Source organism: Urocitellus parryii, chromosome 15, assembly GCF_045843805.1.
Source record: "Urocitellus parryii isolate mUroPar1 chromosome 15, mUroPar1.hap1, whole genome shotgun sequence".
In the NCBI taxonomy this organism is placed as follows: Eukaryota; Metazoa; Chordata; class Mammalia; order Rodentia; family Sciuridae; genus Urocitellus; species Urocitellus parryii.
This window is the reverse complement of record NC_135545.1, coordinates 14,296,885-14,310,890: the sequence shown is the minus strand read 5'-3', so window position 1 is coordinate 14,310,890 and position 14,006 is coordinate 14,296,885. Positions and strand designations below refer to the sequence as shown.

Sequence of the window (14,006 nt, the reverse complement as noted above, 5' to 3'; positions counted from 1 at the left end):
GGGGGTGGGGGAGACACTACAGAGGGAGGTCAGGTAGCGCTTCTGCTGTAAGAGTCTGGATTCTGGAGAGCGCTCAGGCCCCGGAGACACAGACTTGGTAACCGTCCCTGCAGAGTGGCAGGGCCTGGGGCCTCAGTGTTATTTCCTGGAAAATGTATATCTCAAGAAGAAGGTGCAGAGGCCAGCCTCCACAGTTTAGCAAGGCCCTAAACAACTTAGCGAGACCCTGCCTCTAAATAAAATATTGTAAAAGGGCTGTAGCTCCAAGGATAGGGGTCCCTGGGTTCAATTCCCAGTAAAAGAAGAAGAAGGTGCAAATCCCCGACCTGCACCATCCCATCAACCTTTAGAGATCTGGAAGAGAGACTCCAGCAAAGGATGAATAATAGCTAGAGAAGAAGGTATTTCAAATGAAGGCCATGAGCAAATGGAGGGTGACTCAGAGAGATCAGCCAATCGCAGGAGCAGAGTTCAGGAATGAATGGAGGGGAAAGGGTCCCAGGCCCCCGTGGAGGCGTGGGCTTTAGAGAGGAGACAGTCCCACCATTTATCTTGGTAGGTCAGTGGCACTAGGGGAGAGGACAGGAGTTCCTGTGTGATGATGTCTCCGCGCTCTGCGGTTTCTAGAGCCCTCCATGATCTGCAAAGAGTGTTACTCATTTAGAAAGCATTTTGCAGAGTTCTTGGCTTTTGACAAAGCCCTCCTGACAGCCCGAGGATCTCGCTTCTGTTCAGACTTCGGAGCAGCATTTCTCAGACTGCCTTTTGCAGCCCAGCTGTAAATCAGGAAATTAACTTAGTAAGTCATGACCAGCATCTTTAAAGATAAAAGAGAACTCTGCAGAGTGTGATGCACAGCAAAAGTCAGAATTGTGTCTTGAAACTTTTTTTTGGAGTCACATTGTAAAATGCTTTCTTACTGCTGTGTGCTCAAGAACCTTTTTAAAAAACTGCCCTCGAGAACCACTTGCCAAGTAGCATAGGAGATCAGCACAAGAATGTCCCATGAAAGTGTTGACTGTAAAGTAAAACAAAACAAAACAGCTGGAAGCCATCTAAACGTCCATCACGGGGAACATGAAGATGTTATATTTATAAAACAGGAATATTACATAGCAGTGAAAATGAATTCATTTGCTCTATCTCAATATTAAATGCATAAAGTTGAATGGGAGAAGGAAGTTTCAAATTGCATGATTATAACAGTGATTGTGTAAGTTAAAATCACAGCGGCGCACGCCTGTATTCCCAGCAGCTCAGGAGGCTAAGGCAGGAGGATGGCGTGTTCTAAGCCAGCTTCAGTAACTTAGAGAGGTCCTAAAGCAACTCAGGGAGATCCTGTCTCTAAATAAAATATAAAAAAGGGCCAGGGGATGTGGCTAAGTGGTTAAGCACCACTGGGTTCAATCCCTGGTACCCCCCTACCCCCCCAAATGTACATACAAAATCACATGCTGTTTTTAATATTTATTTTTTAGTTTCAGATGGACACAATATCTTTATTTTATTTTTATATGGTGCTGAGAATCGAACCCAGTGCCTCACGGATGCTAGGCAAGCCCGCTGCCACTTGAGCCACATCCCCAGCCCCAGAATCACATGTTTTTTGTGAGCAACAACTGGACATAGGGAATAGAAGTACTGACAGAGGTTTGGAAGAAGTCACACCAATATAGTGGTCACCTCCAGGGAGGGTGGGAAAGGGCAAAAGGACACAATTTCCACATTTTACCATCTCTGAAAATGTAGTGTCTCTGACAGTGGATGGCAGTTCAGAATTTTTTGTTTTTGTTTTTTGGGGGACATCAATTCACTTTTTTTTGGCGGGTGAGTATTGCGGATTGAACTCAGGGGCACTCAACCACCGAGCCACATGCTCAGCCCCGTTTTGCATTTTATTTAGAGACAGGGTCCCACCGAGTTGCTCAGCGCCTCGCCATTGCCGAGGCTGGCTTTGAACTCGCGATCCTCCTGCCCCGTCAGCCGAGCAGCTGCGATCGCAGGCGTGGGCCCCGCGCCCGGCCTCCTTTCACATTTTGATGGCTGGTACCATCTTCCCGGTGCCGTCATCCGGCCAGGAGTCAGCCTTGGGTGCTGGGCGTATGGTTCTGGGGTTTTCCATCTCTAAGAGAAATCCACAGTCACTTTAGGAAGAGCACGGAGCCACCTGAGGCCACCCCCTGACCGCCCCTGCCACCCGCAGGCCATGGACAGCCAGAAGCAGTTCTCCGGGCCCGAGATCCAGTTCCTGCTCTCCTGCTCGGAAGCGGACGAGAACGAGATGATCAACTGCGACGAGTTCGCCAACCGCTTCCAGGAGCCCGCCCGCGACATCGGCTTCAACGTGGCCGTGCTGCTGACCAACCTGTCCGAGCACGTGCCGCACGACCCTCGCCTGCGCACCTTCCTGGAGCTGGCCGAGAGCATCCTCGATTACTTCCGGCCCTACCTGGGCCGCATCGAGATCATGGGCGCCTCTCGCCGCATCGAGCGCATTTACTTCGAGATCTCGGAGACCAACCGCGCCCAGTGGGAGATGCCGCAGGTGGGAGATCTGCGCATGCGCCTGCTCGCCTCCCACGGCTGGCCCGTCCTGCACGCCGGGACCCCACGTGGATGTACACCCTTGGTGCATTGGCTGGATTGACATGCCCTCCGTGCTTGCACACCATGCCCTTGCACACTTACCCTGGAGCTCTGGCGCGTCCTTATAGCCCTCCTGCAGCCACGCCCACTCTGTCTTGTTCTTGAACTCACACGGTTTCACACTCCTGTTCACCTTCCCAGCAGTTCCGGATGGGCTCTCTCTTGTCCCTGGCTGGCCTGTGTCCTGTCTTTTGCACACTCACTTTGGGGGCTCTTGGGTACCCTGACATGATGGGTGACCCCTCACCAATCCACACGTGCCCTCAAACGCCTTCTGGGGTCCTAGCACACGTTTCAGAAGCCCCCATTTATTCTGAGCCCATGCGTGGGTGCACATTTCATGCACACTCACCCCGAGCTGGTCATTGTGCCTTCCCGCAGCCCCAGTGTGTGTCATTCATCTCCCACGTGACTTCACTGCAGCCCTGGCACAACCGCGATTACCCGCGCCCACCATGCCATCCAGCCACGGGGGTTCCCATCCCTCCCTGCACTCCCCATGCAACCTCACACCCTCTCAGCCCTGCCTGTCTCCCTGGTGGCCTTCCTGCATGCCCTCACCTTGCCCACCAGCCAAGCCTGCACAGCCCTGGTCCGCCCTCCACACCTCCCTCTGTCCTGTAGGAGCTCCTGCCTCTGCATGCACCTCCCCAGCGATCTTGCTTGATCTGTCCTGTCTTGTCGCCCACAAGACTGGGACACTTCTCACCACCTTAGCTACCTGGCCCCTCACATCTGCTCACACTTGTCACCAGGCTCAGGCACACGTAGGCTCCGGTCCTACATGGAGCCCTGTCCTCATGCCCTGGGCCTCTTGCGCTGACCCCCGGTCTCCCTGGAAGGCTCGGAGCTGCACGGTGGGCCCCAAGGGCACTGACTGCATACTTCAGGCTTTCCCATGCCACGCTCCTTGCTGCCCTGCAGAGGGGCCCTGGCCCTGCTTGTCTGCCCCACGGGCCCATGTCCTCTGTGTGGACTGTGGCCTCCTACTTCCACCATCTTCCCCTGCCACCACAGCCTCCTCACACCTGCCTCCTCCCTGAGGTCTGGGTGCCTCACATTCGAGATCTTTCACACTCCCCCATGTCCCGCGTGGCATCATTGTCCCATCCGGGCCCTGTGTGGTTGCTCATCTTTGTACCCAGGATGTCTGCATTTCTGTGCATCTATAAGAAGCCCCCACTCACTGTGGCCTTCACATTGGCTCCCTGTACACACTGTGGAGGTCCTGACCCTCCCCACCCCTTGCTCCGGGGTGCCCAGTTTCCCTTGGTGTCATTCCTCCAAACACTAATCCTGCCACTCCTTCCCATTCCTATGTCCTCCGCCCCTCAAGCGTCCATGTGTGGCCTAGATCGCTCACTAGGCAGTTGGAGGACATGGACAATATATAGCATTTATTGGGTGTGGAGCACTGTTCCAATCACTAAGTATCTACTAACTCATTTAATCTCCATACTAACCCTATGATTATAGGTCCTACTCTTACTCCCATATATAGAGGGGGAAACTGAAGCCCAGAGAGTTCAGTCAAGGTCATCCAACCCCAGCACTTAGAACTCTCCCCCTCAACCACAATGCTCTGTCTCGAAGAAACTAAAAACACGATTCTGGAGCCAGCCCAATGGGAGGCCAATGCTACCTCTGTCACCTCTCATCTGTGTCACCCTAGGTGCAGGACTCGCTGGGACCCCTTTCCCCATCTGTACAATGAGGATAATGGCCCATAGAGTTTTGTTAAAAGGCTTAGTTTGGGGCCTGGCCCTTATTGAAGCATATAGGCCTTCCTACAGTGGGTGCTGTAAATGGCAGCTAGTGATCATGTTTAGGTACAGCAAAGTCATGCCCATCTGTGGTCCCCACTACTTAGGAGACTGAAGCAGGAGGATCACTTTATTCACCGAGTTAGACCCCAACCTGGCCAACATATTGAGACCCTGTCTCTTAAAAGTAAAAAAATATATATAGTTTTGTGTGTATACGAGTATGTGACACACACGATATTTGTTAATTATTTAGCGGTACTGGGAAGGAAACCCAGGGGCAAACTACCACTGAGCTACATCCCCAGCCTTTATTTTTATTTTGAAACAAGGTATCACTAAATTTCAGAGGCTGGCGATCCTCCTGCCTCAGCCTCCAAGTCTCTGGGATGGTAGGCATGCACCACCATGCCCTGTAGAAAATCATTTTTTAAAAGTCGGAATGGTGCTTGCACAGTGAACCTGTCGCTGCCAAGGTCACCCTTGTCCGGAGCCCCTGCTGACGGCGCCCCTCCTGTCCCCTCCGCTGCCGCAGGTGAAGGAGTCCAAGCGCCAGTTCATCTTCGACGTGGTGAACGAGGGCGGCGAGGCCGAGAAGATGGAGCTCTTCGTGAGCTTCTGCGAGGACACCATCTTCGAGATGCAGATCGCGGCGCAGATCTCGGAGCCGGAGGGCGAGCCCGAGGCGGACGAGGACGAGGGCGGCGAGGCGGCCGAGGGCGCGGAGGAGAGCGCGGCGGGCCCCGAGGGCGCGGCGGGCGCGGCGGCGGCGGGCATGAGCGCGTGGCTCGGGGCGGTGGCGACCCGGGCGCTGCGCGGCCTCAGCTACCGCAGCCTGCGGCGGCGCGTGCGACGGCTGCGGCGGCTGACTGCGCGCGAGGCGGCGACCGCGGTGGCCGCGCTGCTCTGGACGCTGCTGGCGCGCGCGGGGGCTGCGGGCGCCGGGGCGGCGGCGGGCGCGCTGCGCCTGCTCTGGGGCTCGCTCTTCGGCGGCGGCCTGGTGGAGGGCGCCAAGAAGGTGACCGTGACCGAGCTCCTGGCGGGCATGCCTGACCCCACCGGCGACGAGGTGCACGGCGAGCAGACCGCTGGGCCGGGCGGAGATGCCGACGGCGAGGGCGCGGGCGAGGGCGAGGGCGACGCCGCCGAGGGCGCCGGTGACGAGGAGGTGGCTGCGGAAGAGGCAGGACCGGGCGGCGCCGACGGGGCTGTGGCCGTGGCCGATGGGAGCCCCTTCCGACCCGAAGGGGTTGGCGGTCTTGGGGACATGGGCGACACCACGCCGGCGGAGCCGCCCACGCCAGAAGGCTCTCCCATTCTCAAAAGGAAACTGGGGGTGAGGGGACAGCAGGGTGTCAGTGCGGAGAGAGGGGGTGGGAGAGAGGAGGCTCAGGGAGGGGGTGGGGGACACGCGGGGAGAGGCGAGAGTCAGGAGGAACAGACAAGGACCTCAGGGACAGGGAGGCTCAGAGCGACGCAGGGACAGACACCTGGAGAAAGGCTTGCTGGGTGCTGGGAGAGAGAGCCCGAGACCTAGGAGGAAAGGGACCACGACCCAGAAGACAGAGTCCTGGACACTGGGAAAGATCTCAGAGACACATGGTTGTGGGAAATGAAGCAGCCCACGTGGGAAAGGTCCCAAAGTGTCCTGAGGCCCATGGAGCGATGACTGCCGCAGGTGTCTGCCACAGGTGTCGAGGTGAAGAGAGGCCCAGGGGACCAGAGCTCCTCTTGGAGTCGGTCTTACTCTGCAGGGCTTTGGGCCAGGCCTTCACCTGGGGAGCCTTGGTCCCCTTGGTCCCCTCTGCACTGTGGGAATCATAAGCCCTTTTGGTGAGGCTGGTGTAGAACTTGGATTACCAGGAGGTGTGAGAAGCAGGGACAGAGGGGGACAGGTAGGTCAACACTGGAGAAGGCTTAGACCTGTGTCCTGTCCCCAGGTGGATGGAGAAGAGGAAGAGCTGCCTCCAGAACCCGAACCCGAGCCCGAGCCTGAGAAAGCCGAGTGAGTGCCCTGGGGCGTCCCGGCCCCTGTCACTGCTTCCCTTCTGGACTGGGAGCCTCCTGAGTTCAGTGTCCTAAGTTGACTTGTGACCTGAGCATCATCCAGCCCAGACCCAAGCACAGGGAGGGACCTGTGGAGGGAATCAGGGAAGCCGGGCACAGTCAGGAGGCTGAAGCAGGAGGGTGGCAAGTAGCTCCAACTAGCCCCGCTGGCGGCCTATGCCAGGTTCACAAGATCGGGCTACATCAATTGCCAGGCGAAGAAGGCACGAAGCACACAGAAATCGGGAATGCCTTTTCAACATCGGGGCGGCTCTTGACCTTGGGGATCTGTTGGAAAGAGAGAGAGCTTGCACCTGGATTCTTTATTTTTATAGGGGGGCACACAAAGGGAGACTCAGTGGAATGTTCTTTCCAAATAAGGCAAGGGGTCAGGTTTCAGGGGCTTGGTTCTAGCTTCCTGATGTCTTGAGGTCAGTAGATTGATTGACATCTTGGCAAGTCACACCCATCTCAGGTGCTGTGTGGCAACACAGGCAGAGCGAGAGGAAAGTGCCCAAGTGTGTTGCAGGGCCCAAAGAGCATGTGACACCAGGCTGGTCCTCTCATATGCTCAAATGTGCATAGCTCACACACAGCCCGTGGCTGGCCCATGGCTGGCCCGCGACAGGCAAGTTCTAGGGCAGCCTGATCAACTAACAATTTAGTGAGACCCTGACTCAAAAATTGCAAAGGACAGGGGCTGTAGCTCAGTAGAAGAGCACCACTGGCTTCAGTCCCTAGCACTGAAAAAAAAAGATAGAGAAATGAATGCTCCCCGCTTGCCCCAGCCTGTGTGCGCCTCCCTCTGTCTGGAACACTTTCCCAGGCTTCCTTCTCCAGGAGGCTGCTTTGACACCCGCCCCTCCTAAGTTGAACAGGTATCTCCTCTAGGTTCCTGCCACCCCCTGAGCTTCTCCTGTCCTACCAAGGACCCCTCACCCCATTGGGCAGGACGCCATGAAGGCAGAACCTGAGGGTGCCTTGTCCCCAGCACCATCCAGACCTGGCATGGCATGGGCCCCCAGAGAGTGGCTTTGAGTGAGTGTATTGTTCGGGTGCTCCCTGACCTCCGTGTGTGTCCTGCCCTGCAGTACGGAGAACGGGGAGAAGGAAGAAGTCCCTGAGCCCCCGCCCGAGCCCCCCAAGAAGACAGCACCTCCTCCTCCCCCTCCAAAGAAGGAGGAAGCTGGAAGTGCTGGGATGGAATTCTGGGCAGAACTGGAAGTGCAGAGGGTGAAATTCTTGGTGAGTCCCAGCAGGGGTTTGCTGAAAGTCCTCTCCCAGGGAGAGCCGCCTCTGTCCCCATGCTGGTCCTGAGCTCACAGTTCCAGGGTCCTCTCCAAGAGGAGTCCAGGCTGGTGAGAAGGCAGAACTGTGCCCAGAGGAGCCAGGGCCTGGTACAGGGCAGCATTTCCGGGTGGCCCCCACTTGGCTCCTCACTGTCTCTTCCACCCCTTTGCTCATCTGGAGACCTCTCCCCAGCCTCCAGCCACAGCGAAACCCAGCTGAGGCCATGTTCTGCCCTCCACCAGGGCCAGTCTCTTGGGTCTGAGCCCCACACCCGCCCCAGCTCCCTCCTCCTATGGAGGCCTGAGCTCTCGAAGCTCCTGGGCAGGGTCCATTTCCTCATCGGTCCAGAAGGAGGGAGGGTGTTTGGGAGGCAGGGTCCTGTCTCCTCTCCAGACCACCCTGGAGAGGGGTTGGGGGGCATAGTGGATGGGGGGGGTCAGTGAGGATTTGTGGTAGGAGTAAAGGATGGAGGGAGACGTGGAGAGAGAAAGGAGAGGTGGGAGAAGATGGGCTCTGCTTGGGGTGAAGCCAACAGGGACCTCACTGGAAGCAGCGTAGCTCAGAGGAAGGGTGCCTGGGTTCACATCCCAGGTCTGGGCTGGAGACGTAGCTTAGCAGTTGAGCACTTGCCTAGCGTGTGCAAGGCCCTGAGTTCGTTTCCCAGTGCTGTGTGCACGTGTGTGTGTGTGTACCACTCACAATCCTAGATTTGTCACTCTTTAGCTATGTGAGCTTGAGCAAGACACCACCTCCCCAGTCCTCAGTTTCTTCATCTGTAAAGTGGGCATTAGAGCAGTACCCACTTCATAGGGCTGTGAGAATTATCAAGATTTTATATAAAGCTCTTAGCCCAGGTCTTGGGATACAGCAAGTACTTAATAAGCACCTGGGTGCTCTGATCGTGGGTAAGTGATGGGATGGATTCCCCAGCAAAGAAGCAGAGCTGTGAGCTCCCTCTCTCCCTTCCAGAACTACCTCTCCCGGAACTTCTACACGCTGCGGTTCCTTGCCCTCTTCCTGGCGTTTGCCATCAACTTCATCCTGCTGTTTTACAAGGTGCTGGCCGTGTGGGGCTGGAGGCTCCATCCCCCACAGCTTCCCAGAGCCCCTGCCGCAAAGGGACAGGGTGTGGGGCTCAGCATTCTTAGGGACCCTAAGATCTCGGGACCCCAGAGGGGTGGGCTGCGGTTTCTGGGTCCTTCTGGGCAGGAGGCCCGAGTGTCCTCGGGTGTCAGAGCAGGAGCCAGCTGGAGCTGTGTCCCTGGCCCAGCTCTGCCACCTGCCCGCCCCGTGCTCAAGTGCAGACCCTTCCCTCTGGGCCACTCACTGATTTAGTCACAGTTCCTGCTTTCATGTCCCCAAAAGAGAGGTTCATGGGGAGGCTCAAGTGGGCAACTCACAGGGGCTAAGGAAAGGCAAGGGCTAAGAACCAGGCCTCCCGAAGGACAAGGGGCCCTCGGGATCTTCCTAGGGGTCTAGACAACAGGACAGAAAGGCAAGCCAGAGAGGCTGCATCATGGTAGGCCAGGTGCTTAACCTCAGTTTCCTCATCTGCAAAATGGGCTGGTCACCGTGTCTACCAGTTAGGGCTGTAAGGATTAAAAGACGATTAGTACATGCAAAGCACTTAGCCCAGTACCTGGAATATAGAAAGTGCTGAACAATTGTCGGCTACCAGTCATCTCTGTTAGTGTCATTTGGGGTCAGTCTCTTTAGGACTCTGCTATCAAGATGAATCAATTTGAGGCTGGGGCTCAGTGGTAGAGCGCTTGCCTAGAACGGGTGAGGCAGTGGGTTCCATCCTCAGTACCACATTAAAAAATAAATAAAGATATATATATATATATATAAAAGAACCAATTCTGTTTTTGGTCCTCTTGTCACTCAGTTCAATGGGCACATTCCCAGGACAGTCTGATTTTCAAGCTCAGCCCTGGGCCCTCCCCTCCATCTTGATTGACAGTCCTGTGATCCTGATAGGGGCCCAATCCAGCCTCAGGAATGGAGGCTGCTAATTGGGTTAGTGGGTTCTGGCTGTGGCAGAGGAGGTGCCAGGATACCAGATCCCCTCCCTGATGGACTCTCTCCCCTCCTCAGGTCTCAGACTCTCCACCAGGGGAGGACGACGTGGAGGGGTCAGCAGCTGGGGACCTGATGGGTGCAGGGTCTGGTGGCGGCTCTGGCTGGGGCTCGGGAGCAGGGGAGGAGGCGGAGGACGACGAGGATGAGAACATGGTGTACTACTTCCTGGAGGAGAGCACGGGCTACATGGCGCCTGCGCTGCGGTGTCTGAGCCTGCTGCACACACTGGTGGCCTTTCTCTGCATCATCGGCTACAACTGCCTCAAGGTGGGCCATGACCATGGTCCTGGGGCAGAGCTTTGGAGGGAGCGGGGATGCTGGGGCGGGGACAGGAGCAGGGGCTGTCACAGTGGTGAGGACAGAGGGCTTGAGATTGGGGCACTGGGTGCAAGATTGGGGTCTTCAACAAGGGTGGCATTTGAACTGGGAACAGAAGCCGAGAAGCCAAGTCTAGAATTTTCCATACCATGCTTGTGCGACTGTGATAATTTCTGGGTCAGGAGGCAAACTTGTCATTGGGAATGTTGCTTTCTGCACGTTGGTCAGTTGGTCAACTGCGATTTCTAGGGGTCCCTGGGGTCTTGGACATAACATGGATGTCAACAGGGATGTGGGCTCTGACTCCACAGGTGCCTGAGGTTGTCCATGCCTCGCGGGTGTGTCATGATGGGTCCATTTGGGCTCCATGAGGTCCAGCAGTTTTCATCAATCTTGTTACTGTTAAATGAACAGAGTTCTCTTGACCTTGGCTTTGGCAGTGCTGTTCCCACAGCCTGCAATGCCCGGCCCCACGTCCATTCCTTCCCACCTGCCTAAGGTCCCAGTGGAACCTTCCTCCCTCAGGAAGCCCCGGCTTGCACCAGGCACCCCTGCTGGTCTCCCCAGCCCCTCTGTTTTGGTCCCTCCTGACGTGACCCTCTGCCTGCACCTCCCATCTCGGCCCTGACCATCCTGGGGAGGCCCCTTCAGCCTCTGGGCAGTTGCTAGCGAGACCTCTTGGCTTCTGCGAGACCCTAACCCCTGCCCTCTGCCTCCCTCCACCATCTAGGTGCCCCTGGTCATCTTCAAGCGGGAGAAGGAGCTGGCCCGGAAGCTGGAGTTCGACGGTCTCTACATCACAGAGCAGCCAGAGGATGACGACGTGAAGGGGCAGTGGGACCGCCTGGTGCTCAACACACCGTAAGGCCCAGCCCACCTGGGCGCCAGGGGGTGGAGGCCCAGAGCTCAGGACAGCAGGTTCCAGCCCCTGCGGCGCTTCTCCCCACGCCTGGTTTTATTCCCCACAAAATAGAAACGTTTCTCATGCATCAAGTTCCCCAGGGGAGGCCAGGGATGTGGCTTGGTGGTAGAGTGCTCGCCTGGCACACATGTGGCTTTGGGTTCCATTTCTAGCACCACAAAAGAAAAAAAAAGTTCCTCTGGGTGATTCTGAGGGCACATGGAGGTTCCTGGGCCCCACCCTGGAGGGCGTGGGCCAGTGTGTGTACAGTGGGACTGTATTTTGAGCCCCATCCCCGGGGCCTTTCTCACCAGGTGCTGGGAGTGGGAAATAAGAGCTCATTGGGTTTTTAGCCTGGACCCAGGTGCGAGGCTGTAAGGGGACTCTGGCTGCCAGCTGCCACCCCCCCCCCAGCCAGCTGCGCTATTAGGGGCACATCTCGGGAGAAAGAAAACCAGGGACCGGGTGTAGCTCAGTGGCAGAGCACCTGGTGAGCAGAGGCGAGGCCCTGGTTCCATCCCAGCACCACGAAAAGTAAATTAAGAACATCAGCTGGGCTCCCTGTGCACACCTGGAATCTCAGCGATTTGGGAGATGAGGCAGGAGGATTGCAAGTTCAAGGCCAATCTAAGCAACTTAGTGAGACCCTGTCTCAAAGAGAAAGGGCTGGGGGTGTAGCTCAGTGGTAGGGTGCCCCCGGGCTCAATCCCGGGTACTGAAATGGAGAAAGAAAAGAAATTCCCAGTGGCTCGGGGGTGAGGCAGGAGGACTGTGAGTTCAGAGCCAGCCTCAGCAGCTCAGCGAGGCCCTGTCTCAAAATGATTCATAAAACAGGCTGCGGTAAAGCCCCCTGGGTTCAATTCCCAGGACCAAAAAAGCCCACAAAATTTGAGGCCAGCTTGAGCAGCTTAGCAAATGAGGAGCCAGGTAGAAAGAGCCTACTCTGACCCCATTGAAATAGAAAGGGCTGGGGACATAGCTAAGTGGTAGAGGGCTCTGGATGCAGTCCCCGGTATGTATAAATAAATAAATAAGTAAATAAAGTAAATACAAACATCTTAAAAAGAAAGAAAAGAGAAAGGAAAAAAGAAACAAAACAAAACAAAAAAAAAAAAAAAAAAAAAGGAAAGAGCCAGGCAAAAGATGAGCCGAGGCTATTTTATTGAGCTAGAAAGCAAGATCGAGCTCCTTGGGAAATGGTGACATGCTGGGAGGGTGTCAGGGCTCGCTCTGGACATGGCAAGGAGAATCCGAGCATCCAGAGGGGTAGGAGGTGCAGAACTGGAGCATGTCATCTAGGTGCAGGTCCCCGGATTCCTAGCCGCCCCCACCCCTCCCCCACCCCACACTCCCTGGCTTGTCACTGGGAGAACTGGTAAACCCAGGTCCAGAATCACCAAGCACAGTGTATGAAGCAGCGGGAGGAAGCGCGACATTCCCCTGCAGCATGCGGCTGTCCCGGCTGGTCACCACCCCAGAGCCTCCCCCAGAGCAGTTCTGGTGTCTGCATGCTTGGCTCTGGACACAGCCCCCTGCCGCACCCGGGCTCCACCAAACATGGCAGCAGGGTCCCCACTGAGCAGGGTCCTCTGTGGGAAAAGCACAGACTGGGCAAGGTGGTGCCCGTCTCCAGTCCCAGCTCCTGTGGGGGGGAGGCTGGGGCCATGGAGCCAGGAGGTCAAGGCCAGCCTGGATACCGGTCAGTCTAAGGCGAACAGCACAGGGATTCCGTCTCTCCGGCCTGGCAGGAGGCTCCCAGCCTCTGTGAACGTCTCACAGGTGCTTTCTCTTGGCAGGTCCTTCCCCAGCAACTACTGGGACAAGTTTGTCAAGCGGAAGGTGAGGACGTGGATCGGGAGGGCTTTCTGGGCTGGGTCCCTTTCTAGCCTGCCAAAGACTTGCTTCATGTGTGACCTTGAGCAAGGGTCATTGTCTTTCTGAGGAGCATGGGTTTGCCACAGGGACACAGGCATGATAATCACGCTTCCCGCTCACACGAGGTGACCCACGTAGGGCAGAGCCCCTGGAGCGGGGTGAGCGCTCGCTGAATGGGGCTGAGCAGGAGCAGGGTAGCAGCGCTGGTGTAAGCTCAGGGTTCAGAGCTGCCCAGAGTTTCCACTCCTAGCTTGTCTGTGCCTCAGTTTCCCTCATATTCAAAATGGGTAAGCCTGGAGTCCCAGCTACTCAGGAGGCTGAGGCAAGAGGATCACTTGAGCCCAGGAGGTCAAGGCCAGCCTGGGCATCATGACAAGACCCTGGCTCTAAAAAAAAAAAAAAAAAATTTAATAAAATAAAAACAAAATCTGGAGGAATAACAGGGCCAACTGTTAATGTAAGGATTATATGTCCTACTACACGAGCAGAAGGCACATAGTAAAAACAGAAGATAAGTGGAGGTTGTTCCTATCATTGATTGACTTAAGATTTATTGGGTAGCTACTGTGTGCTGGAAGTGTTTTTGGAAACTGAGTTCCAGCAGTAAACAAAACAGTGATTCTGACACTTTATTTGCAAAGATAAATATTGTGCAGATGGTAATAAGACTGTGGAAAAAAATAACGAAGTTCCAGGGCTAGGATGTGGCTCAGTGGCAGAGTGCTTACCCTGTGTGTGTGAGGCACTGGGTTCTACCCCAATGCCCCCAAATAAATAAAGCAGACAAGAGGGGTGGGGAGCATGCGTGTGTGAGTGTGTGTGTGTGTGTGTGTGTGTGTGTGTGTGTGTAGGCCAGGGGGGGTTGCTGTTTTAGGTAACGTGTTCTGAAAAGGTCATACTAATTCATAAGGAATTGAGGAGGTGAGCCAGGTAGAAATTGGGGGAAGAGTGTCTTAGGTGAGGGAACAGTCAGGACCAAGGCCCTGAGGCAAGAATGCGCTGGTGGGTTTGAGGAATGGAGGAGGCCCGTGTGGCTGTGTGAATGAGGTGAACAGGATCATAGGTGCCGGGGCCCAATTATAGAG

General features: G+C 55.9%; 1 protein-coding gene across 2 annotated transcripts in view; it reads left to right on the top strand.

The window, feature by feature from the left end:
• The window catches only part of Ryr1 (ryanodine receptor 1), a 111,602-nt gene that overhangs the window by 93,073 nt on the left and 4,523 nt on the right, over positions 1–14,006 (top strand). For both annotated transcript variants that reach the window (XM_026412131.2, XM_026412129.2), the window contains 8 exons: positions 2,204–2,545; positions 4,945–5,745; positions 6,350–6,414; positions 7,547–7,700; positions 8,715–8,801; positions 9,843–10,094; positions 10,876–11,006; positions 12,843–12,885. In XM_026412131.2, coding sequence (XP_026267916.2) covers positions 2,204–2,545; positions 4,945–5,745; positions 6,350–6,414; positions 7,547–7,700; positions 8,715–8,801; positions 9,843–10,094; positions 10,876–11,006; positions 12,843–12,885 — 1,875 coding nt within the window. The remainder of the gene's footprint in view (positions 1–2,203; positions 2,546–4,944; positions 5,746–6,349; positions 6,415–7,546; positions 7,701–8,714; positions 8,802–9,842; positions 10,095–10,875; positions 11,007–12,842; positions 12,886–14,006) is intronic.